The following is a 20,043-nucleotide window of genomic DNA, read 5'->3' as shown; positions in this document are numbered from 1 at the left end:
TAAGCTAGGCTAACCTCGTTCTGACTGCAGCTCCACACTGTACCCACAGACATGAGTTCATATCTTATTCTGTCATATAACTGTTCATTTAAAGGGTTATATTTGCCCCGTAGCTTTAGCTAAAATGTGCTAATTAGCACTAAACAAGTATGACCGAGGCTGATGGGAATGTCATGACCGAACCAAAGTATGGGACAAATGCTAATTTTGACCTGATGATGGCGCTAGATGAAGTGTGAAAGGATTTACAAAGTTATTACAATTCATTCACAAGTAGGCATGAATGTCCCATCTTCCATAGCAATCCAACCAGTCGTGACTTTTCAGTGAAAAACCTCAAATGTGAACCTCGTAAGGGTACTAGCAGGATGGAGGGTTTCTCCAAATTCATTAGGATACTCCGCCTGGGAACCATAAATGTCTGCAAAATGTCCAATCCATCATTGAGTGGTGTCGCTCACCCTGCCCTCTGCCCTTCCTGTACAGGGAAACATGGAAAATCCCTTCAGCCATTAATGTAGTATTATTCTGCTCCTCTCTCTGTGTAGGTTTTCCACGCCAACGTGGACGCCACGGAGGTGGTTCTCAATCGGATCCCACAGCCCGTCCTGGCCCGCTTCGTAAGAATCCGACCTCAGGCGTGGAAGAACGGCATCGCGCTGCGGTTTGAGCTGTACGGCTGTCAGATTACGGGTAAGAAAGTAGCGTCTTCTTCTGGAGACTTTCTCAGACTTTTTCTCCTCCTGGGACTCACTCTTGTGAAAACACGGTGGCGGTCTTGCCAAACTTTATACCAGTGATATACTGGCTTTTACACCCTGTCAGAAGGAGGGTCAAGGCAAGAAATAACTCCCTAAAAAAACAGAACCAGAAAGCGAATGTGAAATCATCTTTTTTTTCCTCATTTGTATAATCTAATGATCAACAATTCAGTAATTTGTCCATCCATCCAATGCTTCTATTCAAACTTCCCTCTCCTTATTTCACTATGCACACAACTCACCCACTCGCATGTGCACTCACACTCTTGCCCTCGCTCTTTCATATACATATCCTCCCTCTCAGTTTCCCACTCGCACACGAAAAGAAACACACTCAGTCCTAATAGAATAATACTAGAGTGTGATGTGTGGGTGATAACATCAGAGACGGGCTCTCAGCTTTCATCTGCAGCCCTGGCAAACAAACACGATTTCAACCAGCATAATCAGCTCAATCCTATAAATAGATAAAACTTAATTAGACTGTCTCTGTTTGCGTGTGTTTGCTTGTGTGTGTGTGTGTGTGTGTGTGTGTGTGTGTGTGTGTGTGTGTGTGTGTGTGTGTGTGTGTGTGTTTCAGTTCCACTGTATCATTATTGGGTTAGAGCCTCTCTCTGCTGCCATCGTAGTGGCCATTGAGAGGGACAGATATGCTCTTATCTAGGGGGGCTATTTCAGCACCCACACAAATCACAATCACACCAAAACAATATGATACTGCTTGTGTGTGTGTGTGTGTGCGTGTGTGTGTGTATGTGTGTGTGTGATAGAGAGAGCAGGCAAAGGAGACAGGGATGTGGCACACACCAGGTATCTTTGCCTGTGTTCTTGCCTCCCAAAAGTCGATTCTTCACCCTTTTTTAACACCTGAAATTGCAGTATACTTCACCCGTGGTTTCTCACTATACTCTCAGCAGTGAGAACTCATTCAACACATCTCTTGGCCGTTCCAGTTTCCCTGTGTGTCGCCCATCTCTGCTTCCTTGTAATGTCTCCGATCAATCACTGGCCTGAGGAAAACGCTGAGTTTATATGCAGAATATTGACACTACTTGAGTGAAGAGAGATGACAGACGGTGCGTCACTGTCGGCGTAAGCAGAGGGACAGCGCACAGTAAGATGTGTCTATAACCTGCGGAGAGACTTTACAAACAAACGCACCCGCTAATAACTGTGCAGCATCTTCTCTTCTTCTTTCCCTGCACATATTGACGAGCACACACCCCAACACACTGCCAGGGGTGTGTGATAATGCCCTACACAGGCCTATAAAGGCCCACATAAAGCAGTCAGTCAGTGACATGCCATTAACTTAAATCACACTTTTATGTCTCTCTCTACTTTTTGTTCTCGCCTTCTACCTATCACTAGTCAATGTCGTTTGTTTTTTCTTCCCTCTCATTCTACTTTCTCCTCGGTCCTTCTATTGCCTTCTGCTGACAGCTTCCATTCCCACTTTTCTCTCCCTGCCTCTCATTTTCTCCGCCCTATTCCTTCCCTTAAATCTCCCCCTGTCCCTGCCTCATTCAACTCTTTGTTCCGCCATCCCTCCATCTCTCCTTCCTTAATCTCGCTTTATTTTAGGCCTGCAGCACCTATCAATCATTTATTTTTAGCACCTTTATTATTTTTCTCACCAGGCTTATGTAGTGTACGCGTTTGTAAAGCTATATGTGTGTGTGTATGTATGTGCAGCCGTGCGTATCGGCGAGGTAGAGCACTTAATGGTGTACTTTATAGCTTTTTAAAGAACCTGTTATCAGGAAAAGCTGTGTGTGTGTGTGTGTGTGTGTGTGTGTGTGTGTGTGTGTGTGTGTGTGTGTGTGTGTGTGTGTGTGTGTGTGTGTGCGTGTGTGTGCTAAACATCAGAGCATGTGTGTGAGAGACCTTGTCTATTCATTTTCTATGTGCCGGTGCATGCATCGCTGTGTGTGCATGCGTGTGTGTGTGTGTATGTGTGTGTGTCTACATATGTGTGTGTGCGAGAGCTTTAAGAGCTCTCATGCTGGTGTGTGATTTCCAGCTATTTCTGCTCCTGTGATCTCCACAGATGATACTCTCATCGACTCCCACTGCACTCCTGCATAAAAAAAACCTGCTGGAGTGCAGCTGCTTAAAAATGATAGATAAAAAAAGAAGAAACTAAAATAAATACAATAACATCATTTTCTTCTGCTAATCTGGCTAATCAATGTATGTGTCTCTCGTAGAGCTCGAGGGAGCTCACCATGGCGTAGCTGTTATTGCTTATTATTGATCAATTATTTACCATACGGAGGTGCGTTCGCAGACGTCACGGCATGAGACATTCATCTCCTTGTGGACCTGAAGAATGTCACCATCAATCACCGTCACCCTTCACTGTCAATCTCTCTCTCTCCTAATCTCTCTCTTCACTTGCTGTCTGTACTTTTGTCTCTTTTTCACTCCTCTTTGTCCTCTAACTTCTCTTCTTCACCTTTTATCCTGCTCCCTCTTCTTTCCTTCACTCCAATCCTTGTGTTTTTACCTGCTACATTTAATAGAAATGGTCACTCTGTTGCGTTCCCTTTGTTGTCTTTTACCATTATTCATGGCAATAACATATTCTGATGCTTGTTAGACTAACGCACATTTGTCAGTATAATAAACATTATCCCTTTGATCTGCAGCTCGCTCTCATTTAGTGCTTCCATTCGAGACTTCTCTGGCTCAATTCCCCATGAAGAATCCCCTTTGGAAGCTTTGGTTAAAGTTATGCATCAACTTTGCAGCAGCAGGAAGGGAAAATAATGACAAGGGTTGATGGAAAGCAGCGCAGTGTTGAGTATAAAGATGAGATCAAACAGGGGTATTAAACCATTCCTGACCTTGAAGTCACATTCATTCTGTTTTTGAATTGTTAGACGCTTAGTAATATGCAGCAATCTAGAGAACAGAAGATCTAATAGACTCTAAAGGATGATAATAATACCTTGTATGCCCGTTAACTTCCATCACTCCTGACCGCTTCCAAAGCAGCTCTTCGATTTCTTCTTTCCTGGCAGTCTCTAATTTCATTTCACCTTTTCATTTCATAGACTTGAGATCCAAAATCCATCACGGTAAACATTTGGTTAACTTTTTTTGTCCAATTTAATTCTATTACTGTTTGGTAATGCATTTGCAAGCAGAGACCATTTTGAAAATAATAATAATAATAATCTAACAAAGCTCCAACATCAAACCTTCGATACAAGAACCAGTGTCCTTTTCACATCAGACAACTCATGAATACAACCTTGTTTTCAGGAAGCTGACTTTCAAGTCGTATATACTCGACTGATCTTTGAAACACGGGGAGCAGAGGAACATTTTCCAACTCTGCTTTGCTCTGTATAAATATGCAAGAGTATAGTTGCAAACTATTCTCATTCATTTGTTTAGATGCTCCCTGCTCGGAGCTGCAAGGCATGCTGTCCGGGCTGCTGCCGGACTCCCAGATCTCTGCGTCGTCCATGAGAGACATCCACGGCTCCATGGGGGCCGCCAGGCTGGTGGCCAGTCGGTCAGGCTGGTTCCCCAACCCGACACAACCCATAGCTGGGGAGGAGTGGCTGCAGGTACGTCCCTTTGTCTTCATGTTGCTTTTTTAACACCACAGCATATGTTCTTCTCTGTAATGCATCAGGAAGTAAATGTTGCTATTTGGCTAGCTTTGCATCTCAGTCAGTGTCTTTTTTTTACCCTTTTTTCAGGATCAAAATGTAATATAAGACACATCCTGCCATTGTCACTGGTTCTGCTTTTATTTATATTATTCTCCACATTCCAAATTCCTGAAAAATGTGTCAGAAAGGAGAAAAAAGAACAAACCCAAACCCGATAATGATCTTTTGCTACAACACCTCCAGACTGTCAAAACCACTTTTGAAAAAGCATGAACTCGAGGCTATTTCGGGTGGTGCTGGAATCAGTGCATACCAGGCGACTGCAGCACAACAAAGTGATTCACACTGTGGACACCATGTTGAGCCGCCGACTACCGTGTATCTTTCAACTGACCCGATTCATGATTTACAAGAGAGAGAAGAAGAAGAAAAAAGGCCTTTTTCTTAATCCTTGCAACTTGTTAAACGTTCTGTAATGGAAAAGCAGAATTAATGGACTGTGGAGGCTGTAGGGAGAGTCGGCGCTCTCGTAATAAACCGGGGATCTGGAAAGCTTCTGCGGTGCAGAGAGTGGGCTAACAACAATGATCGTGTTTATCCGTGTTGCAGACCGACCTCGGTGTGCCCAAGACGGTGCGGGGCATCATTACCCAGGGTGCAAGAGGGCTGGAGGGCAGCACCAGCGCTGAGAACAGAGCGTTTGTCAGGAAGTACAAACTGGCGCACAGCTTGACCGGAAAAGACTGGACGTACATCATTGACAGCAAGACGGGGTTTGCCAAGGTAAGGGAGGGGAGGGGGGGGGAGAGTCTGTCTGACACATACATATGTACCTTCCTCTCTCTGATGGCCGCTGTCTGTTCTCCCTCATTTATACTTCATTTATAGCTGTCTTTCAACTCCATCCCTCTTTGCTCTCCCTCTCACTCTCTCTCTCTGCTTTGTCATTTCCAAGAAAAAAAACCATTTAATACAGCCTCTGATAATAACTCAATTTAATCACCTCAGTCCTCATTCTCCCTGCTTCTGTCTTTAGCCGCCTCTGTGCTTTCTCTCTCTCTCTCTCTCTTTCTCTCTCTCTCTCTCTCTCTCTCTCTCTCTCTCTCTCTGTGTCTCATCCTCCTGTTCACTCATCCCCTATTTGACTCTCATGGGTGTTAATTAAAAATGTCTTTCCTGCATCAACACTGCCGGCAGTCTCACGCACTGTGAGACTGGGCACTTTAAACTCTCTGCTCCTTTCTGAGTCTTAAAACGTTAATAGTGCTTCTTAGTGCCGGGCTTTTCTCCTGATGCTAAAGTTCTGTTCCCTCTCATCTGCCTTTTCTTTTTAAATGAGCATCCTGGGAAATTCATCATACATTTTGTTCTTTCTTTTCTTCTAGAAATGGGGAAGACAGATATATGCAATTCAATTAACGAAACCAATATTACAACTTTCACAGTCCACATTTTGAAAGGATTCGTGCAGTCTAGTCAGTTTTTCCGCTTGTAATAAATCTTGTGTTTTTGCCACAGGCTGCTTACTGGAAAATCAAAGAAAATACGGTCTCCGTTGTTATTTTTATGACACATGTCACACTGTGCTTGGAGACCGTGCTGATTAGGAGTGTTATACGACTTTTGGAGAGACAGGCTCGCGATGTTGCTGTTGTTTTTCAGTGAGACGTGAACGGTGAAATGACAATTTGAACTACCTCTGCAGCGAATACGTCTTTCTCCATTGTATCAGGATACTCATGCTCAATGCTGTCTCCACCAAAGAGCAATGTTTCAGTGCACCCGCCCTGACAGGTGTATCAAACACACATGAAGTCGAGCTTATCACTCATCATGTTGAATTTTAGGCTCGTCTCAGACAGCGTTGGCTTTAAAACAAACTACAGGACAAGCAGTGATACTTGTGACACATTTTCTTTTTTAAATCACAGCAGGATCTTACTGTGCTGAGCCAAAAAAAAAAAAAAAAAGCTGCTGTTGTGAAATGAACTTGAATGTCATAATTGACAGGAAAACATCCTTTAAGCTGGAGGGGACATGTTTCATCTTTACTCGCTCCTTGTTGTGAACTGAAAACAGGAAAGCGCTCTCTAATATCTCTAAACAACATAACGTCCTATCATTGCCTTTGCCTCCCTCTTAGATTTTCGAGGGGAACGGCAACTATGACACTCCTGAGGTGCGGAGGTTCGATGAGATCGTGGCCCAGTACATCAGAGTCTTTCCGGAGAGGTGGTCGCCTGCTGGGATCGGCATGAGGATGGAGGTCCTCGGCTGCGACCTGCCTGGTAAGAACACGCCAGATAACAGACACACACTTCCAGAGAGAAACACAACACGTGGAACACACACACTGTTATGCACATACACAGATACACACAGGCAGATAAATACATAAGCACACTGATTTACACTGTCAGTACCTTCCTTTGTTTATGCCAATTTGTGCCTGCAACTGAAATATAAATTTAAAGAGAACTATATTCAGCCTCTGGGCACATGGACTACTGTTTTTGCAATATACTATATATCAGGAAAAAAAGGTCCCATGTGCCGACATACAAAAAAAAGTACGTGGGAAAATGGCTTTATCTCAGAAATTACAATAATAAGGCATAAAGAAACAGACATTTAATGAACACAATGTTAAAGTTTTACCACATTTTTCAAAAATCCAGATTCTGGGCTATTGATAGAAATGTAACTTTCAGTGTAAAAGTTGAATGGTTAGATATTTTTCCCGAAGTATTTCTGTACCAGATTTCAAGACTTTAGACCAATCAGAACAATGGTGGCGGCATTTTTCCTTATCATACTAAATATTATATAGTGAATTAAGACAATTAATCTGCCAACTGTGATCAAAAGCAATCTTTTTCCAAATAATACATATATCATCAGAATTATCGTGACACTTGCATATACTGTAAGTATAGATGAAAATAAACGTAACTACAAACAAACAAAAGAAATCCCAGCATCTGTAATCAGTGTGTGTTTGGTGCACGGTTGGATGTGTGCGCGTGAGGATTAAGAATGTGTGTGTGCTTTCTTTTTTATCTTAATCTGCTGCTGTGCGTGTCTTTGTGTATCTCTGTTCCTGTATGTAAAGTATAGTAGTTGTGTACTTGTGTATCTGCGTACATACTTTTCCCACATTGAAGTTAATCATCTTGCTCTATAGGAGTAATGCAGCATGTCTGGACAGGGATTAACATGTCTAGGTCATGGGATTTACAGCGGCCAGCTGTGGAGTACTATATTGTGTTCTCAGCCTATTATGTTAATAACACGTAGCTCTGCAGTGACGGATTAGGTGCAGTGCATGCTCTGCTGAATTTTGGTATTAATTATCAATACTCAAGAATTTGAGTAAAAGGTTGTTCATAAAGAATGATGATTAAGGTAAAGAGTGACAAACCTTTAGTCTGTGTGTTTCTTCATTGAGCTGTGCAGGTTTTATTTATTACAATATGTTACTGTTGTATGAAGCTTGTTAGCTGGCGATAGCAAATTATTCTCAGCTGCACAATAACTTCAATAATAAAGCGGCCCGTTGTACAAATATCCCCACATTTACTACTTGAGCGATAATGATGTGCTGCATACATTTGGCAGCAATATATTTGTCTTAATATGTTATGAAGGCTATAAACAGTAACTGTGCCTCTTGAATGTTTTCTTAAGCAGACTTCTATTCTTAGTTGCAAATGGGGCGTTAAAATATTATAATATATAAAAAATACTGCTACTTTTATGATCAACCTCTCCTCTCCTATTCTCACCTCTCCCTTCTCCTTCTCTCTTCTCACCGCTCTTCTTCTCTCCTCTCCTTTTCCTCTGTTCTCTTCTCCTCTCCTCTCTTCTCCTCTTCTCTCCTTTTCCTCTGTTCTCTTCTCCTCTCCTCTCTTCTCCTATTCTCCCCTCTTCTCTTTTCTCCTCTCCTCTCTTCTCCTCTTCTCTCCTTCTCCTCTCCTCTCCTATTCTCCCCTCTTCTCTTTTCTCCTCTCTTCTCTTCTCCTCGTCTCACCTCTCATCTATTCTCCTCACCTCTACCTTCTCCTTCTCCTCTCTTCTTCTCTCCTTCTCCTTCTCCTCTCCTCTCCTCTCCCTTTCCTCTGTTCTCTTCTCCTCTCCTCTCCTCTCTTATCCTATTCTCCTCCTCTTCTCTTTTCTCCTCTTCTCTTTTTTCCTGTCATCTCTTCTCCTCCTCTTCTCACCTCTCATCTATTCTCCTCTTCTCCTCCTCTCCTCCTCTCCTCTCCTTTTCCTCTCTTCTTTTCTCATCTTCTCACCTCTCTTCTCCTATTCTCCTCCTCTTCTCTTCTTTTTGCTCCTCTTCTCCTCCTCTCCCCTCCCCACCTCTCCCTTCTCCTATCCTCTTCTCCTCCTCTCCTCTCCTTTTCCTCTCTTCTCTTCTCCTCTTCTCACCTCTCTTCTCCTATTCTCCTCCTCTTCTCACCTCTCTTCGCTCCTCTTCTCCTCTCCTCATCTCTCCCTTCTCCTCTTCTCCTTTCTTCTTCTCTCCTCACCCCTCCCTTCTCCTCTCCTCTTCTCCTCCTCTACTCCCCTCTCTCCTTCATGTGCCATCAAATCTTACTGCTTTAGTCAAGTTGTGACATGCGAGAGGTGAAGACAAGAACAGGAAATGACATTTACCTGTTCCCAGTGGATCTAAAGTAGGCTGTTGGCTGCAACTGATGGCCTGCTGCTCGACGTGTGTGTGTGTGTGTGTGTGTGTGTGTGTGTGTGTGTGTGTGTGTGTGTGTGTGTGTGTGAGGCAGGGCGAGAAGAGAGAACCGAAAGGGAACAATATATCCTAGATGTGTCAGGACTAACCGAGAGCTTTGCGATGATGGGCAGAGGAGAGACATCCTCTACTGTTAACACAAGTTTTTAACAGGTTACCATGGCTACAATAGAAATCAAATTCAGGCATAAGATGTAACAACAATAAGAAGTGATTTAAAACAAGCATTTTAATGTGTAGTACTGAGTACTATTGAGATTAGTAGGGTGGTTTAATATAATACATGTAATACAGAATAGAAAGCACTCAGTGGAAAAAACAAACATTTTAGCAGCACGTTTCATCCATTCAGGGTGAAATGATGTCTTTACGTGGCTGAAAGGAGAATAGGCCTACTGTATTGTATGCAATTATAGCCCATTTACCTCTGTCTACATCTATTTTACAGTTTTTCCAATTAAACTTTGTGGTTTCAAACTTAGCTCTTGCTTCAGTCCTGCCTCAGTTTAAAGTGTCTGTAATGAGAGCACATAAAAGGTGGAATTTATAGTTTTTTTTTCCTGATAGAAACTTTTCATTTTGAGCGTAAAAAATATGAATTTGCTGCTCTAACAAAACAAAGTAACAGTGAAACATCTACATAAAAAGAGAGCTTTGTGCTGGACTGATTATATAGCGTGTACAAGCTATATAACAAACCTGGCAGCGAATGATTTATTTCTAATGGATGTACATGTGTCCTGTACGTCCAATCATGCTGACTGCAACCTCTGTGATTGCACCGGCCGTGTTTTATCCTGCCCGTACACATTGCTTGTTATTGCGCCTAATGACATCATGCACATCATATCTGCAGCCATCATCTCCGTGATCGAGTGCGGATCAACCTCTTGGCTATTGCAGGTTCAGTGATTGTCTGTCTGGTCTGTCTGCATGCCAGATGTTTGCCTTCTGGATGTAATCCGTGCACGATAACAGTTCAATCCCACTTTACACCACAGCAACCGCTCCCGCTGCCACCCCTAAATACCACCCACACACACTAAGATCATTCTACATCTTCTCGGCTTAGGGCAAGTCGATTTTATGGAAGTTCACTTTGTTGTCTGGTTTTTAATTGTCTCAACACAAATGGATTTTAGGATAATAACACTGAGCGACACAAGATCTCACCAGTCGTGTAGTCACACATGAAAAACACATCTGACCGGTGGCAAAATAGACTTTGTTTCTCTTCTCGCTTGTGTGTTTGTGTGTGCTTGCAAGTGTTTAAATATTCAACAGAGTGCATCAGCTTCGGTCCACTGAACACAGCTGTTTACACATAAGTCACAAGCGGACACACATTCAACTGCAGTGGCCGTCCCCCATAAATTCAGACACACACTCGTAAACACACACAGGGCAACAGATAGGAGGTAAGATATACAGTCTTACGGGAAAATGCCCAACAGCACTTTTCCATCTCCGTTCTATGAGGAGAAATCCCACGAGGTCGCCTTCCTTCCTCTATCTAATACTCCATTTATCTAAAGGCAGCATGCACCAAGAGTGAGATCACCCCACCTTAAGAAGGGCACCCTTCCTCCCTTTGCTCCGCCCTCCAACCACCGCACACTGAAGATGTGCTCACAGAACCAAAGTTACAACCCTCGTTCCCCCCAAGAGCTCCAGCATACGCCTGGAGCCACAGCCCCACCTGTGTCAGCGCTGCTCGGGAAGTAAAGTACTGAATTCATGAATTCATGAATAAATAAAAGGAGTAAGGCAATCACATGTTCACTGACACACACAGACACAGACGCACACACATGGACCAGCATGCAGTAGACGCAGCAATTAGAGTGGCCTTTCCATTGTTTAGTCGTTGGTTCCAGCCCTCTGTTCTCCGACATAAATAACAAACCTGGACCCGTTTACGAAGGTTTGACATCATTTCATTTACACCTTTAGCGTTCTAAATGGCCAATCTACTGTCATACTTTATTTATAAGAAAATAATAACACAAGCATCCTTGTCCTCTCTTGTGTACAGTGTGTGTGTGTGTGTGTGTGTGCGTTGTTTAGAAGTAGAGACAAAGCCGATCTGACACAATGCCAATCACAACCTTCATATCCTCGAAAACATCAGCTTTAACAAACTCACAAAGAAATTGCTTTTCCATTACTCCCCCTGTATTGTTTTCATATTTTAAATGAAGCGCACTGACCTGGCAAACAATTTCCTCACGTTTGGAGAGACAATCTCAGCACCCAATTACAGTGAAGAAATTACAGATACGGGGTTCTTAGGTGGCACACAATGATGTAGTTCAGCATCTCATTATTGCAGCAAAAACCCTCGGTGCGAAAACAGAGACAAAAGCCAGAATATTATTGCAGGATTCATTCTGATTATACACGCTGGCTGTGGAGGCAACATGTAATTTAGGTCTTGTAACCCCCGACTGTTGGATGTGAACTGAGAGCTGCCAGTTTTGTTCATGTTTTAAATGACTGAGCTATCAGAACATCTGCTATGCTCTCATCTCTTTCACTCCACACCTAGTTATTGGCAAGCAGGAAAGACACACACACACACACACACACACACACACTCGCACACATACCCCACCTGTTTGGCATTAAGAAAAGGTTTGTTCATGGTTGTGTAAATACATGCCGGTTGTGTTATGGGTGGAGTCAGAGTGCAAAATGAGAGGGAGACACCGGAATACACAGACGGAGAGAGAAAGCGTCTTTGTGTCCGGTGACGCAGAGACGCTTCTTCATTCATCTGCTGGTGTTATTGGTCTCGAGTTCGGCATGTTGTCCGTCACCATCTTGTTTTTTTTGGAAACAGAAGTGACACGAGAAGGTCGACCTAAGTACATAGATAGATAGATGTATGCTTTATTCATCCCCAGGTGGGATTTGTTTGTGGCAGCAGCAAGCAAAGGAAAAGTAATACAAGCAAAGTTACATTGGAGACATACAAGTATGAAGAAAAATACTCAATAAATACAATAAAATAGCAGAACGTATTCAATTTAAGTTGAATAATAAAGAAAGTGCAAAAATGCAAATGTAAATGAAGTATATATATAAAGTACAGTCAAATAGAATATAAATATGTACAGTGAGTACATTTGATCCCTGAACATTTTTAGGTGACCAAAATGTTTTAATTAACTTCTATGACCTGAAAACACATCGTGAACGGGTTTAAATTTAAATAAGACAAAAGCACAACAACTTGAAACTAGCGATTGAGGCCATAAACATACACTTACTGAGGTAATAATTCAAGATAGACTTCTTTTTACAACCAGTAGAGTCGCCACCCGATGGCCATTAGAAAGAATGCAAGTTCACTTGGTTGTTTCGGGAGAAATCCCAGCGCGAATGTAGGCATTTAAGAATATTGTTGGAAAATCACTGGCTCAAACTGGTTCACACAGTAGTTAATTCATAACTCAATGTGTAATATGCTAAATGAATAATAGCGTAGAGCCTTCACTGTGACTGCCTTTCACATGTTGATGTTGTTGGACCTGGAAAACACACAAACACATCCGTAATTACAGCGGCCGCCGGGGGGAATGTTGTTGAGAGTTTCTTCTCGAGAACATTCTGGAGGTGTTCTGCTGTTCCAGGTCGCCAGCCAAGACCTGTGTGTGTGTGTGTGTGTGTGTGTGTGTGTGTGTGTGTGTGTGTGTGTGTTGTGCTCGTCCAACAGTGCTGATCGCTTTCGCATGTGAGCCGTGGCTCCGTTCCAGATACTTTCACGTGATTGGTGGGATGTGTCCTTAGTTACACCCACTCATCTCTCTCCTCTGCTCCTCCTTCTTCTGTCTCGTCGGGGAGATTACAGTTATGAGATTTAAAATAATATATATTTTGTTGTCATTGTTGGTAAACGTAGTGTTTTTATAAAGTTTTTAATACATTCTGTTATGTTGTAAATGGGAGGTATTTTAGTGAAACATTATATATCCAATTAATTTCTTTTATTCTGGGTATAGCTTTAATACCATTCACAGGGAAAGCAATGGGTTGATGTATTATTAAATCATTATTTTCAATTAGTGTTGTTTTGTTATTGTCATAGTTTAGATTTATAAACACACCATAACAAATTACTGGGTAGCAACAGCACGGCTAAAAATAAAAAGCCTGCAGCTGATTCTATTATTTCAGTTGATAAAGTTACAGACCTGACCCTGCTCTCACCATTATAATAAAACACATCGGAAGAAATGGAAAATAATGTTTGAGAGGGAGGTGTATTGTGGAAATGTGTGTGTCTTCTGCAGTACGCACTCTGTGTCTGCCCGTTTGACTCCCTCCCCATCAGAAGAATTTAATCACTCCCGTCTCCTGCTAAGGCTCCTGTAACGACCCCCCTCCCCACACACACACACACACACACACACACACACTCTATCTCTCCCAAGTCTTCCCCTTCCCTTTCCTGACCTCATTACCCTCATGGATTTGTTTCCGTCTCTTCTCTCAGCTCTCGTTCTTCTCACACAGTTTCTACAGAGCCATCTTTCTTTTATATTATCCCTCACCTGTCACATCTGGACATTCTGGATTCAAAGCTGAGCAAACCTGTTGCCAGGTGCTATCTTTACTTTATAGTGTTTGAAAGCAAAACATTCTCCCACCAACAGGAAATTATTCATGAGGCCAGAGCCAGGCCAAGCCTCAGATCAAGTATTGTGCAGTTTCCAAACACGTGGGTGTAAAAATGGAAACTGACGTGACCTGAAGGGATAACTGTCCCTCCTAACGGAGGACACAGCAGTGTGTCCCCATGTGGTTGTACGGACAAAAAAAAATAGCAGACGGCTTCTAGCACACAATACGCTATGGACAAAGATGTTCCAGAGTCGAGTGCCTGGAAGTCGGAAGTCATTTTAAACCATATACGATGATGCTCTGTTCACCTCAAGAGGAGTGAAGTCCATCTCTCCCCTCTTGAAGCATCACACATGGAAACACTCAGGATTGAGTACTGCTTCATTGTGGCTGCATGTGTGTTTATACGTGTCTGTGTGCAAAAATGCTTGTCTTTTTTCCAACATAAATATTTAGCTTTGGCCCGCCACCTCTTTGCAGTATTTTCCAGATGTGCCTGCCACTATTTCCATATCTACGTTTTCCCATCTATCAATTCATCCAACCATCCATTCAGGCAACCATTCATCTATCCATAACACAGACTAAGAACCGGCAATCATTCTCAAATCTTTTACACTAATACATAAAATACATAAAAATAACCTTGTGCTTCCAGTGATGTTTAAATGGGTCTTGGATCCCCTTTAAAACAAGATGATACACCGCAAGTTCATCCAATACAATAGATTTGATTTGATGTGCAGAGAAACACACACACACACACACACACACACACACACACACACACACACACACACACGTGTTTCATCCATGACCCAAATTGTACAGTCTATCAATATACCTGTAATTTAACATGGCCAGAAAGCACTGATTGTCTCTTGGAAGTTGTTTAAGCCATATCCTTGTTAACGTGGTGATCTAGAAAGCTGTCTTTCTTTTGTCCAGTGGAGTTAATGGCATACTTAGCTTAATGGCTTTTACCACACTTAAACTCATTTCCTTTGTAGCTGACTACTGTTCACTGATGTCGTTAGCCATTCATTGCCGGCAGCTTCTTTTTATCATCTCAGTTGTTGTCGTACTCAGCTTCACACTTAAGGCTACAGTTGCAGTCACATACCTTGTGGTGCTTTGTTTTTACAATGGACTAATGAGCAGTTCACTGTCAGTAGTTTCCTGACATGTCTAGTTTCTCTGCTTTGCCTCTCGGCCTCTTTTTAGCCACGTTCTATCATTGCTGCTCGGTCTCATCCGATGCATTTTACTGTGTTGCAGACGTTCTCCTTCTCCGTGTACTAGGCAGTAAAAACCCGTGGTCCAGTGTAGCACTTACCGTAAAAGCAGATCTTATTGGTAGCATTCTGTACAATGGGCTAATTAGGCATTTAGTCTCGAAAGAGTTTCCTGCTGCAAAGAACTCATTTTCCCGCCTACTTATCTGCAGAAGAGGGAGCCATAATTAGTCGAGCACTTTAAGCTACACATAAATCAAACCTGCACTTTTGGTATTTAAGTACAGTTGTCTGATTTGCCATTCAGATCGCTGGCAATGATTTTCATCTGAAAACGCTCATGTTTTCCACCATCTCGTTTCATTTATCATTCTTGGTAGTGCATTAACTCAAATTTTGCTTACTAGTTTCCAAGTCCTTTCCCGAGTATTTATTTTTTCCAAATTTGGATGGACATATTTTGTAGCACTAATGTTTCAAGCAAGTATATCCTGTTCTAGATCATGCTGCTCATAGTTTTAAGTCACTTGAAATTGTATTTTTAAAAGGAAATCTTACTAACAGTGAATAGATAGCTACAGCAGACGGTAAAATAGTTAATAGTCATTAAATATTTTCTTTTTACAATCACACACACACACACACACACACACACACACACACACACACACACACACACACACACACACACACAGAGTGTCGGTAGTCATTATTTAGGCTGACAGAGGTAGATTTATGCCCAGAGCTCTTTCCATAATTGAACAGTTTTTCGTCTCTCTGTTTCCGCCTCGCCCTGCTTAGTCAGCAGCTTTACAATGAGCCTTCGGGCCTATGACAGTGTGGTGTGTGTGTGTGTGTGTGTGTGTGTGTGTGAGCACGGTTAACCGAACCGAACACCTTCTGTTTCTCAGTTTGAGGTGTGTGTATGAGAGAGTGATGGCAGGTTGCTGTAACTCAGCGGTGCTCAGGATGACCCGTCTGCAGAATACAGATGAAAAGATTGCTGTTTCTTTTGAATCCTTATGTTTAAAACATGTCCGACTCTGTTATCAATCCTCACTTTTCCCACAGAAGTGACTGAACACACTTTAGCAATGCATGTGTCTGTTAGTCAGCCGATATAAGAAAAAAGTTCCTGCAGAAGCGAGTTGAAAAGTGTACTACATAATAACTACAGTAGCACGCTTAAAATGAGCATAAAGTAATGTATTCCTATTAGTTTACTGACCTTTACAGTAGCTACAGAGAGGGCCCTGAAATGGGAGCGGGAAGAGGGAGATGATGAAGAGGATGGGGAGAGGGAGAGATAACAGGAGAGGGGACGACAGACAGAGAGCAAAATTGGATTAGACGGGTTGAGAGGAGATGGAGTTAGAAATGGGAGGCTGACAGGAGCTGTGTGTGGTCACTAATTAGGAAAATGGTGGTGAGAGGTTGAAAAGGTTGTGTTCCCTTCTCCATGTCTCTCTCGCTCTGTGTGTGTGTGTGTGTGTGTCCTTCCCTCTCATCTCCATGCCTCCCTCTCTTCCCTCCATATGGGGGGCTAATTACAGTGGTAAAGGGCACCAAATTAAAACAGCTTAATGTCAGCAGCTGGGAGCTACTTATCCAATGTTGATATCTAATTCTGTATATGTATGTGCGTGCGTTTGCCTGCTACGTGTGTGTGTGTGTGTGTTGGGACGGCAACATGAGGCCTCTCGGTTTGGGCTTACATAATAATCCTGCATACTTTCACTATGAGCAGACTGTGTTAACAATTCAATAAAGTTATGCACATACACAAACACATTAGAGCTGCAGCGAACTCAAAGCTATTAGCAAAGGTTAGGAGTTCACACTAAACAAGATACACACTCACACACAAACACATGCAGATCACCAAGCGAGACAGTCATGGAAACATCTAGAAGAACCATACAAGCAGTAAATCAACAGCGGTCTCAGATTTACTGAGCTGGTGGTTAGAAGCGACATAAAATAACACCACGAGACAGAGTTACAGCGCATGGAGCTGGTGCTAAAAACGGTTGAGGGGAGAGCGAGAGGCGGCCGGAAAAGAGCGAAATAAAGAGACGCGCTCTTAACAAAGAGAGAGAAAGATCTGCGGGCAGACCAAAGCAAAGAACACGTGGAAATCAAAATACGCTTCAGGGAGAGATGACAGAAAGAGAGCGAGAAAAAGAGTTATGGAGAAGAAAATTGCGGTTGTGGTAAAAGAGAAAAAAAAAGACTAGATAGGGTTTCACGTCTACGCCGGAGAGGTACAGAAAGAGAGAGATCAAGTTTGTGTGTGTGTGTGTGTGTGTGTGTGTGTGTGTGTTTGGAAAGATATTTTTGTGGTGTTGATGGTGGTTTTGCACAGGAGAACTGAAAGTGGTCAGAATTATGGTGACAAATGACAGAGCGAGGAGAGAAAGAGGGAGGAGATTTGGAGAGCCCGATGAAAGATGTAGGGAGGAGAGAAAAATGAAAGACGGAACATGAGATGAATGGCAGAAAATGAGAGAGAAAGCAATAATTTCTAAGAATAATTCGGCGAGAGGTTTGTGGCGTCAGCCAGACAATCTTGTGTTCCCTTACGTCAACATATAGGCTTTCCTTCACACGTGAGCGGGAGGGAGCTGGTATTGCATTCAGGGCCGTTTAAGGAACCCTAACTAACTGTAGAAAACTGCTTATTAAGACCAGAAGGTCTTGAGGTTACGATGGCATACCGCACTGCTGACGTGTGTGTGTGTGTGTGTGTGTGTGTGTGTGTGTGTGTGTGTGTGTGTGTGTGTGTGTGTGTGTGTGTGTGTGTGCTTGCCTCTGTTTGATCCATCATACACTGGTCACATGCTGCTGTGCACCAAGGTCAGTGTCAGTGCAGCATCTATCATCATAGCTGTGTGTGTGTGTGTGTGTGTGTGTGTGTGTGTGTGTGTGTGTGTGTGTGTGTGTGTGTGTGTGTGTGTGCGCCAATCTACAGTGGGTAAAACGAGCAGTGTGGCACATTCTTCTTCTTCGAGTGCCAGTTCACTGCCTCAGCTAACTGTGTCACCGCCTGGATAATGACAAGCTTCAGTCTTAATACGCAGTCGTGGAAACAACAGCAAAGTGTGTTCAGATACCATTAGTTACTGTGTAATAACTTCATCTGACTTTTTACTGTGTATTAACATAATCAGAATTTGCTCAAATACCATTAGTTACTGTGTAATAACTTAATCGTACTTTGATTAAACATCATCAGTTACTGTGTAATATCTTAGTCTTACGTTGCCGCTGCACTGTTAAAATGTTGCTATTTTCCACTGTGATGTGAAGTAGCTGTCGAGCAAATTGTGAATGTTTATGCTTTGGTTATTCTATATCCAGTATTGTATCTACTTATTGCACAGTTTGAGTGTGTTCAAAGTTAATTAAACTAAATTAAAGCAGCTTAACTCAAAGCTTGCATTAAATACAGCGTAACTGATGCTGTTAGCTGATGAGCATCTTTTGGATAAGAGTGAATATAACTTGTTATTGATCACAAGGCCCAATGTTGGTTTCCACTTGAAAGCTCACACAACATTTAGCATATTTTACTGTCTGTTGATATCTTCTGCCATGTCATAAAGTTATATTCTATTCTAACCTTCTTCTTTTTTTCATGTTGACAGAAATCACGACTGTACCTGACACTGTGACCCCCACCCTGCCCAGAGTGGACCAGACCACTGCTGCAATGAGACCCGGTAAACACACACACACACACACACACACACACACACACACACACACACACACACACACACACACACTTAATTAAAGCACTCCACACGCACTCATGCAGATCTCTTTCCCGCACACATGCATCCACGTCGTCTCTGTCTCTCGTCCGCACACGCTCACGCTCTTAAGGTCAAACGCATGATGTCATCATTCACCCCGGGGCCTCTGGGCTTTTGAAGTCTGGTAGATGCGAGGGTCCCACAGGAAGCTCTGCTTGAGTGAAAATAAGCTCTCACAGCCAGAATCTCACCTTCTCACACAAACACATATTGAGGATATGATTTCAAGGGAATATGTCAGTGGCTGTCAAGCAGGTAGCCTGACGGGGATAAAATAGATCGGGATGCAGTTTAAAATGGTGCATTTTGTTGCTACATAACTGAAGGCAGTGACCTACACTGAATACAGTGCATTTCAAACTTTTGATTTTCTTTACTGTCTTTTTTTTTTAATTTCCCATGCTTTCAAATATATGCTCTGACTCCTCTCACGCCTCTCCTTTCTGATTTGTATCGACACTTTACTGTATACTTTCTACGCATCCATTTTCTGTCTATGTCTCCACAGATCCTCTCCTTCTGCTTAGCTCATTCGCTTTCCACATTATCGCTGTTTCACGCTAATAATTTGTATTCAGCATAATAAATACTGAGATGTCATATTGCATGAAGGCTGTTGCTAAAAGAGTTAGTCAAAGCAGGTGCTCTACCAGACGTTTTTTATTCACAATCTACTTGTCTTTCCGTTTGACCGACAGCCACCACTCCGTCCCTGTCGGCTGTCTGCGACTTTGAGCAGAGCTTGTGCGGCTGGTCGGCTGATCCCCAGTCAGGCGTGAGCTGGTCGCTGCACACAGCCAGCAGCAGCTCAACTGGACACGGCTCTCACGGAGCGAGGCAGGACCTGTTGCTGGGATCAGACAGTGAGTCCATTTTCTAAGTCATTTTCTAAGTGATATCGAATAGTTTGAGAAATCCATATCGCTTGATCTGTTTATGACACTGTATTGTTATAGTTTCAAGTCAGTCACTCCCCAAATTTGATGTCGCCGTGAATACAAATGAATCATGGGGCGAGTTTAGAATCTGTGCTGGAAACGTGTTTTTCTGGATTGAATCAATATTGCATTTAAATCACTTCCTCTGCGGTTTCCAGCAATCGCATCCAAATTACCAACAATACATGTATATATATATATATATATATATATATATATATATATATATATATATATATATATATATATATATATATTGTTGTGGAAGCCAGTTTAAGGACACACA

The 20,043-nt window shown here is 42.5% G+C and overlaps 1 protein-coding gene across 1 annotated transcript in view; it reads left to right on the top strand.

Moving 5' to 3' along the window:
• LOC306748160 (neuropilin-2-like) overlaps window positions 1–20,043 on the top strand; it is a gene marked incomplete at both ends in the record, with an annotated part of 89,360 nt that overhangs the window by 49,414 nt on the left and 19,903 nt on the right. Inside the window, 6 exons of the mRNA XM_079231292.1 lie at window positions 549–693; window positions 4,167–4,342; window positions 5,000–5,173; window positions 6,534–6,678; window positions 18,649–18,723; window positions 19,518–19,682. Of these exons, the coding sequence (XP_079087418.1) occupies window positions 549–693; window positions 4,167–4,342; window positions 5,000–5,173; window positions 6,534–6,678; window positions 18,649–18,723; window positions 19,518–19,682 (880 nt within the window). The remainder of the gene's footprint in view (window positions 1–548; window positions 694–4,166; window positions 4,343–4,999; window positions 5,174–6,533; window positions 6,679–18,648; window positions 18,724–19,517; window positions 19,683–20,043) is intronic.

This window comes from Taurulus bubalis (genome assembly GCF_910589615.1).
Source record: "Taurulus bubalis genome assembly, chromosome: 15".
In the NCBI taxonomy this organism is placed as follows: domain Eukaryota; kingdom Metazoa; phylum Chordata; class Actinopteri; order Perciformes; family Cottidae; genus Taurulus; species Taurulus bubalis.
The sequence above is the reverse complement of the archived record's forward strand: the minus strand, read 5'-3'. Positions and strand labels throughout refer to the sequence as shown.